Source organism: Alexandromys fortis, unplaced genomic scaffold, assembly GCF_014885135.2.
Source record: "Alexandromys fortis isolate MF-2015 unplaced genomic scaffold, M_Fortis_MF-2015_v1.1 scaffold_193, whole genome shotgun sequence".
Classification (NCBI taxonomy): Eukaryota; Metazoa; Chordata; class Mammalia; order Rodentia; family Cricetidae; genus Alexandromys; species Alexandromys fortis.
This window is the reverse complement of record NW_026068083.1, coordinates 1,353,083-1,361,343: the sequence shown is the minus strand read 5'-3', so window position 1 is coordinate 1,361,343 and position 8,261 is coordinate 1,353,083. Positions and strand designations below refer to the sequence as shown.

The window sequence follows — 8,261 nt, the reverse complement described above, 5'->3', positions numbered from 1 at the left end:
GCAGACACACAGAGGTCACTAGGTTGGTATCCACCTCTGCCTACTAGAAACCCACTATCTGCACTTTCCAAGAGGGCAGGAATCACAGCTGCCTGGACTGTAATGAAGGAAGAAAAGGAACAGGTGAATTATATGTTAGGATATACCATGTCACCCAGGAGATCTCCTGGCCAAAGATGGCACCTGGATTGGATAAGACCTAAGATAACCATCAGGAACCTGAGCCCAAGGATGCAGAAGCTCACTGATCCAGTGTGAAGTAGGGACCCCTAAACCACAGCCCTTATATTGGAGCCCTGACAGCCCAGGGAAGGCTGCCTTGGGGAGTTCACCCCATCATCTGCCCAGGGCTGAAGGACCTGGAAAGTAGGAAGAGATGCCATTAGCCCTCAGCTGCTTCTGCAAGTCAGGGTGAACCTCATGGATGTCTTCGATAGGAGTAAGATCCTCAGTGACGCTCTTCTTGACACAGCTTGGCTTTGCCAGCCATGCTGGCAGGAAAGGCTGGACCTAAAAGAGTAAAAAAACCACAAGAGTTCTGCAGAGCCCTTCAGGCTCATGGAGCAACACCAGTTATCAGAAACTAGGAACAACAGAAGAGACCCTAACAGCAGCTTCTATAGAGGCACCTAGGGAGAGTAAGTGCTGGAAAACGAGGGCAAACATTAGCAGGGCAGGTTTCCTTAAGCCACCCTGACTCTCATTTTAGGGCCAGCAAGGGGAGCTAAGAAAGGGAGCAGCACTCACATGGAGCAGTCAACCCTGATGCAAGAGCTGACTTAGTCTCTCCTCAACCCTTCACCACCACCCATTCTTGGCAGTCTTCGGACAAGACGCCCAGACCAGCAATTGCCTCACTACGGCCAGAAATGTTTCTGCGGGGGCCGCCAGACACACCAGTGTCCAATAGGTCTTACACGTCTGTGGAGTTCAGTTTTAAGAGTGTCCACACATACCCTAAGGAACTCTATAAGCCTCCCGCCATTCTATAGTTAGGGCCACGTAAGGGCAAAAACAAAACCCACAAACAACACCCCCACCCCGCCCCGATAAAGCTGAAGAATAGCGGGCGGACGGCCAGACTCACTCACCTTCAGTGTCTTCCTTCTTGCAAAGTCCCCCAGCACAGGCCCTGGAGCCGGGGGTCTCGGGGCCTCCTCTGGGGGCTTCTCACCTGAGTCCTCTAAGTCGGTGTTGAGCTCTCCAGGCGACTCTTCGCCTCTCCCTGCGCGACACAACAACAGAGGGGACATAAACCCCGCAGCGCACCCAGGAAAAAGCCTCCAAGCCCCGTCCACATCTCGGCCACATGGCCCACCTGCATGCACACTGTAGTCCGCTTTCTGCCGCTTCGCCCTAGGAGCCTCCGGGCTCTGAGCCACAGAGCAGCCACGCCGCCGCCGGGGCCGTCGACGCCGTTTACCTGCCGCTTCCGCGGCCTCCCCGGCGGGTTCAGGCTTCGGTTCCTGCTGCTGCCGCTCACGGGCTCGGCTTTGCAGCCGCTCGAGCAGCACTCGTGCCCGGCTACCCGCCTCTACCTCTGCATCCCCCAGTCCGGAAGCCTCCGGGCCTGCGTACCGCGCTACGTGGAATAGTGCCATAGTTGCAGCACGCCGTCGCTCTTCCTCGCGCTCCCTGATGACGTGATCAGACCGAGCCATCGCAGACGTCACAGGCGCGACCAAGCTCGGTAGTCCCTCGCGGCGGCATGGGTCGTCACCTGGCTTCGGCGGGCTCCCGTGGGGAGCTTGGTCGTCTACTACAGGCGGTGCTAACGAGCCGTGGCCAGGCCAATGCGGTGTTTGACATCCTGGCTGCACTTCAGGTGAGCGGCGGGGGCGGCCCTGGGGCGGCAAACGGGAATCACTACTGGGCCCAGCGTCACCCTTTCTGACCTCCCGCCTCAGTCCGAGGACCCTGAGGATATCCAGGAAGGAGTGCGTACGTGCAGCCGACTCTTCAGTACCTTGCTGGAACGGGAAGAGCTCTTCGTGGGCTCGCTGCCACGCGAGGATGGGGTCCTGGCAGGTAAAGTGACCTGGAGGGGCTGGGGTGCTGTCCGCCAGGCCGCCCCAACGGGATCCGCCTTATTAAATGACACCAGGAGGAACACGCCAAGCCGAGGCCCTGCAGGAGGACTCAGTCCATTGTGGCTCAGAAAGTGAGATCCGTGTACTTGCCAGGCCTACACGAACTCGTATACTAGCAACTTTTTTCCTCAGGGTTTTAGTTGTGCCACTTCAAAGTTTGGTGCTGTCACTGCCCTAGTGTTTGGAAGATCCAGATCCTGAGGCAAAGTGAGAAGAACTGTATTTTAATATCTAGTCCCAGTTTGCAGAGATCAGAAATGGTCTTTTCCAAGGCCTGGTCTGGGTACAGGTTCACAACTGAAGATGGGAGACCTTGGGAAGGCGGGACTGGGTTCAGGACCTTGGTCTGGCTTGGCACACAAACATCAATGGGAGTTAGCTCTCCTCTGTTCTCAGGATCCCAGGGAGCCACACACAAATACAAAGTTTGGATGAGACACCGCTATCACAGCTGCTGTAATCGCCTGGAGGAGCTCCTGACCCATCCCTCCTTCCAAGTCAAGGTGAGTCTTGAAGTCCTTGGCCCAGCTTCTCTAAAGCACAGGTGTAGGGGCTGCTTTTGTGAACACCTCTCTCCCTGTTTAAGAGAAGTTACATGTCTTCATTGCTCTTTTTCTTCCACAAAAATTTATGGTATGGTATTTGTGGTATGATTTATCTGGCTCTGAAGATGTAGTGTCTGTAACCCTAGTTCTGGGCACCGTATCTGCTTTGCATATTGTCATGTTTGGTGTGGTATCTCCAAAATTGCTTGATGAGAGAGCAGTTAGGTGGCTTCCCCTGCAAGCCCAGCTTGTGTACATGCCTCGGGCCAAATTCTGTTATAAGTTCTGTCCCAAGTCAACAAGAGCATGTCACTGTTACCATCATCACATACATGTAACATGGAGCAAGGTAAGATGTGGTCTCCTTTCTCTCCTACTTCTTGGCCCCGGGCCAAAGCCTGGTTGGGAGCGACCCTGAGGCTAGGTGAACTCTGGGAGGCCATCTAGATGGGGACATCATGGTTACTCTTTCTCTGCTTCCCAGGAGCTGGCCCTCAAGACACTCATGAAGTTTGTGCAGCTGGAAGGAGCGAAACCCCTGGAGAAGCCCCAGTGGGAAAGTCACTACCTCTTCCCCCGCACACTCTTCAGGGTAAGGCCTTAGTGGGATCTGGAAGACTGTGGTGGCCAAGCCTAAGATGTTTTCGTGAGTTAGTTTCCTGAACAGATAGCTGGGGCATATTATGTTCCTGTCTTGCTTTGACCTGGGAACTAAGCAAGGCTTCCTGCTCACAGGTCTCTGTTGTAGCACAATTAATAAAAACCCAGAGACAGATATTGGCATTCAGCCTGAAGTTCATAAAAGCAAAATAGCCAGCCACTGGCTTTTACCTCTACCTCAGTCTGAAATGGTGATGCTGCCTCCAGGAATCCTCAGAACGAGACTGAGAGCTGTCTCCTGGCCTCTTATATTCCTCTCTAGTGCTGGAACTAAAGGTGTGCACTACTTCCGACCAGTTTGGATGGCAAACTAGTATAGCTTCTAGGATTAAAGGTGTGTGTCACCATTGTCTAGTCTGTAAGGCTGACCAGTGGGGATGTTTTACTCTTTGATCTCCAAGCAAACTTTATTGAAATGCAAATGAAATATCACTATATTCTGTCTTGTGAATTGGAGAGGAAATGGCAGACAGCCTGGTGGTGTGGAGCTTGATGGATGGTGACATCCTTCTTGACCATGCTAGGACCATTTTGTGGAAGAGAGTCATTCACCCTGTCTTTCTCCCCAGGCAGTGGTAGGAGGCCTGCTCACACCCGAGGATGACCACAGCCTGCTTATCTCCCAGTTCTGCGAATACTTGGAATATGATGATATACGGTACCACACAATGCAGGCGGCCACAAGCACTGTAGCCCAAGCCACCAGCCAGCAATCTGAGGTAAAAAGCTGGGTTCCATCACCATCCTATGCTCTAGTGCCTCAGGGAGGCAAGTAGATGGCAGCAGCCTGGACAGTTGCTCAAGCTAGGCTTTCTGCAGGTGTCACCCACCTTCTGGAACAATGCCTTCATGTTGCTGTCTGCTGTGAACCTGCCCCTCCAAGAGTATGACCTTACCAAGTTTTATGTGAAGCACACACGTGAGTTCTGAGCAGGTTAAGGCCCACTGGAGCGTGATCCTAGTAGGAGGGCTCCTGGAGAGATCCAGGCCTCTCAGCCTGGCTAGCCACTGTCTTCCCCTTTTTGCTGTGATTTCAGAGACATCAGACAAGTGGAAGGTCATTCACTTGAAGGTGAGATGCTTTCAGAGACTGAAGACCTTCCTTGGCATGGCCTCCTCTCTGGGCAGTTATAGGCAATAGCATGTACTCCATTGTCTCAGGTGATGCCACTTTTACATGTTACTATAACCAGCTTCAGACCTGAGTCCTGCGCCCCTCTGTTCTTTGTCTCTCCTTGTGCTGAGACTTGGCATCACAGACTGGCCTGGGTCTTTCAGGGTCAAAGGCCCATAGTTGACTGCAGAAGGACTGGGTGGGTCTGGGCTTTTTCAGGATACACATATTGCCTGGTCCCGTTGCAGGAGCACAGAAAAGCTTTCCAGGAGATGTGGCTTGGGTTCCTTAAACATAAGGTAGGGTGTGGTGGGTGAAGCCCCTGGTTTTATTGTGGGCAGTGGGGGCAAGGGGAGCAGCTCCATGACTGCCATGATCTCTACAGCTGCCCCTCAGCCTCTACAAGAAGGTCCTAGTGGCTATGCATGACTCCATCCTGCCCCACCTGGCTCAGCCCACCCTCATGATTGACTTCCTCACAAGTGCTTGTGATGTGGGTGAGTGGGACTTCCACTTAGGGTACTGGGCAAGGGGCACTCACTGTGCATGGGCCCAGCTGCCATCTCCTGCCTGACCTTCCTACATGTGACCGTAGGTAGTCAGTCTCTCTATAGGCTGGCCACCTGCATCTATGCTGCCTACTCCTCCCTTACCTACTCAGGCCCAGGGTGAGCAAGGTGTAGGTAGCCTCATGTCTTCCTGTGTTTCTGCAGGTGGTGCCATCAGCCTCCTGGCCTTGAATGGGCTTTTTATCCTAATCCATAAGCATAACCTGTGAGTACCAAATAGGACCACACTGGTCTGCTGTCTAGTTTTCTCTCAAAGGCCTTTGTTGCTCACCTGGGAGGTTAATGCAGAAGAGGTGCAAGAGGAGGAGCCTTGGTTACCTGGGGGATTCTGTGCCTTTAACCAGTTCACCTCCTGTGTCCTCTCTGCTCCCTCCCTCAGGGAATACCCTGATTTCTATCAAAAGCTCTATGGCCTCCTGGATCCATCCATCTTTCACGTCAAGTACCGAGCCCGGTTCTTTCACTTGGCCGACCTTTTCCTTTCCTCCTCGTGAGTGTTGGGAATATCCAGCTCCATGGTCTGTGGGGGCTATAGTTCTGGTTAGGGAGGCAGTGGAAGGATGTTTGGGGACCTATTTTCTCATACCTATTTCCCTCCCAGCCACCTCCCTGCCTACCTGGTGGCTGCTTTTGCCAAACGCCTGGCCCGGCTGGCCCTAACAGCACCTCCTGAGGCCCTTCTTATGGTCCTGCCCTTTATCTGTAACCTGTTGCGTAGACACCCTGCCTGCCGAGTTATGGTGCATCGTCCACAGGGCATCGGTGAGCGTGAGTAGCTGGGCATCATGGCACACCCTGGCTCCTGTGGTCCAAAAGGCCAGGTGGCAAATGGAAGCTTGATCCTGTTTGTAGAGCTAGATGCTGATCCATATGACCCAGTAGAGAAGGACCCAGCCAGGAGCCATGCCTTGGAGAGCTGCCTGTGGGAGCTGCAGGTGAGTCATCTGCCTGTCCAGCTTCTAGAAGGCATTTGAGTCTCCACTGACAGACACATCTCCAGCAGCCCCTAGAGATCTTGGTCACACAGGGCACTATGCCAGGGTATATTAAGATACTCGGTTACTGGTGACCCCACACTGGCTCAGGGCTTCAAGCTCCATTCTAAGGCCCTGCTGCTATTTCATGAGTTTTCTGACATCACTCTAACTCACTCCTAGACTCTTCAGCAGCACTACCATCCTGAGGTATCCAGAGCTGCTGGGGTCATCAACCAGGTGCTATCTGTCCCTGAGGTCAGCATTGCGCCACTCCTGGAACTTACTGCTTATGAGGTGAGAGCTGTGCACAGGGCTGTTGGGGTGCAGGCCGCAGGGACTACTGCATCCAGCCCAATGCCACCATTGTCTGTCCTTTGCAGATCTTTGAGCAGGACCTGAAGAAGAAGGCACCTGGGTCAGTGCCCCTGGAGTTCATCCCATCCAAAGGCCTGTTGGGCCGACAGGATCACCTCTGCACCCAGTTCTTCACTCTTACCTGACCTGGCCTCATCTCCTTCTTTTAGTGTCTGAGACAGACTCTCACTTTGTAACCCAGGCTGGCCTGTAACTTGTGGTCCCCCTGGCTCAGCTTCCCTGGTGCTGAGGTACAAGGGTCTACCACCATGTCTGCGTTCAAATAAATGTGTGTGTGTTTTAAAGGGAGTATATCTGGCCAGTCGGGTCTTGGGCAGAGTTTCTTCCCTGCTAGGCAGGCAGGGGCTGCCAGAGTCCTCTGCCTTTATTATAGCCTGGAGGACAGGACAGGGGGCTTGGATACTTCCACAGGGATCCTGGGAAGGTGGCACAGGAGCACTGGGCCCATTTTGTAATAGGGCAGCCCTGCTATATCCAGCTGTGCTTAGTTTAGACTCATGTGAGACAGGGTACCCAAGTGGTATCCTGGGGACACAGATCTGCCCCAGTCTTCTGGGCTGCTGTAAGTCTACCTGCTCTTTACCACAGAGAATCTAGTTTCTATCAGTTTCATCTGAAGGTTGTTCAAAGAGATGTCTTGGGTCTGTAGTGATTCAAGCAGATGACTATACTGTCCTGTTTCTACTCCCAGTTTGGCTGTTTGGAGTCTGTGTGAACCCATTTGCAAGGGATTGGCCAGTAGGCCCTACTGTGCATGACTTGTAAGGCTTTGACAGAAATGATGGTGGGTGGATTTGTTTGTCATGTGCAGAATTGGGAACACAGGACTGATCCTATGCTGGCTCCTGTGGCTCTTGCCTTGGTAAAGGTATGTTTCTCATTTCCTGGGGGGGTCTCAGAAGGTAGGTGTTGTACATAAACTACCAGGGACTCCAGCTCTTAATTTTCTCTTGCCCACTGTTGCCCTTAAAGTGGTTGCCCAATCACCTGATGGCTTTTCCTTTACCACTGGGTCATCATAAAGTCAGGCCTTTGAGTACTGCCCAACTCTCAGTATAGGTTGTTACTGACCAAAGTTCCCATATTGTTATCCGTATGGTTCCTTTGCCAGTCACATGGTGCTTATTTTCATTCGTATTGCTGCTACCTGCCCATTCTGGTTTGGCACCCATGCAGATACGACTTGGACACCAGCCATCAGTATGAATTGGGGATGTCCCTGCTGGTATTCAGTCAGGTCATTGCAAGAGGCAGGAGGAGAGGTTCTGGCTTTAAATGGCACTGGCCCCAGTACCACCTACATAGCATTGGTGATAAGGGTTTGTCTTAGGGTTTTTTTTTTCTTATTAATACAGTATTTATTTGTCCTCTCTCTGTCAAACCCTGAGCCAGTCACTTTCCCCAGACTTCCTGGGGAGGTAGAGGAAAAGGAACATACAAGGCAGACGGGACACAAAAGAACTACGGGAGGTGAAGTGGAGACAGCTGGGTCACATGGCGAAGAGGATGAGAAAGGCCACCATTAGGCAAAAGAGCCCCATGGCCTCTTGAGAGGGCAAAGCCCAGAATGGCGTAGGAGAAGAGCTGTTGCTTCAGAGAAGGGTTCCTGGCATAACCAATGATGAGGCTCCCAAAAACAGTTCCAATCCCAGCCCCAGAGCCAGCCCCAATGAACTTGGCGGCTGTGTCGATGTCCCTGGAAATGACACTGGTTTGGAAGCTGTGGCTAGGGACGAGTGAGGTCAAAGGACAAGGGACTGCCAAGCTGCTGAGGGCCTCATCTCTCCGTGTCTGTGGGTTCAGCTCCACTGCAGACAGAGGACGGCTCAGCAGCTGAGAGGTGCTCCTGACCAAGGAGCGGGTGGAGATGAACCTGGAACAGGCATACGTTTTCAGGGGTGAGGGGCCAAGGCAAGAGAGCTGCTCCCAGG

General features: G+C 52.9%; 2 protein-coding genes and 1 pseudogene across 8 annotated transcripts in view; 1 reads left to right on the top strand and 2 right to left on the bottom strand.

Annotated features, from left to right (window-relative positions):
* Positions 1–1,647, bottom strand: part of Ddx51 (DEAD-box helicase 51) — a 12,623-nt gene extending 10,976 nt beyond the window's left edge. Inside the window, exons 1-3 of one of the 3 annotated variants that reach the window (XM_050122056.1) lie at positions 1,319–1,647; positions 1,092–1,225; positions 360–510 (exon numbers count right to left, since the gene is read on the bottom strand). In XM_050122056.1, the coding sequence (XP_049978013.1) occupies positions 360–510; positions 1,092–1,225; positions 1,319–1,601 (568 nt within the window). In that variant the 5' untranslated portion in view covers positions 1,602–1,647. The remainder of the gene's footprint in view (positions 1–359; positions 511–1,091; positions 1,226–1,318) is intronic. The other 2 variants (XM_050122053.1, XM_050122054.1) reach the window with 2 other exon arrangements.
* The window catches only part of Noc4l (nucleolar complex associated 4 homolog), a 9,699-nt gene extending 3,081 nt beyond the window's left edge, over positions 1–6,618 (top strand). The window contains exons 1-15 of one of the 5 annotated variants that reach the window (XM_050122068.1): positions 1,673–1,825; positions 1,908–2,028; positions 2,487–2,593; positions 3,120–3,227; positions 3,865–4,014; positions 4,115–4,214; positions 4,333–4,367; positions 4,658–4,708; positions 4,795–4,906; positions 5,123–5,183; positions 5,358–5,468; positions 5,580–5,740; positions 5,831–5,913; positions 6,136–6,249; positions 6,336–6,618. In XM_050122068.1, coding sequence (XP_049978025.1) covers positions 1,709–1,825; positions 1,908–2,028; positions 2,487–2,593; positions 3,120–3,227; positions 3,865–4,014; positions 4,115–4,214; positions 4,333–4,367; positions 4,658–4,708; positions 4,795–4,906; positions 5,123–5,183; positions 5,358–5,468; positions 5,580–5,740; positions 5,831–5,913; positions 6,136–6,249; positions 6,336–6,455 — 1,551 coding nt within the window. In that variant the 5' untranslated portion in view covers positions 1,673–1,708 and the 3' untranslated portion in view covers positions 6,456–6,618. Of the gene's footprint in view, positions 1–1,672; positions 1,826–1,907; positions 2,029–2,486; positions 2,594–3,119; positions 3,228–3,864; positions 4,015–4,114; positions 4,215–4,332; positions 4,368–4,657; positions 4,709–4,794; positions 4,907–5,122; positions 5,184–5,357; positions 5,469–5,579; positions 5,747–5,830; positions 5,914–6,135; positions 6,250–6,335 lie in introns of those variants that run through there. The other 4 variants (XM_050122067.1, XM_050122065.1, XM_050122064.1 and 1 more) reach the window with 4 other exon arrangements.
* Positions 6,619–6,752: 134 nt separating this feature from the next.
* LOC126488532 (ATP synthase F(0) complex subunit C2, mitochondrial-like) overlaps positions 6,753–8,261 on the bottom strand; it is a 4,924-nt pseudogene continuing 3,415 nt past the window's right edge.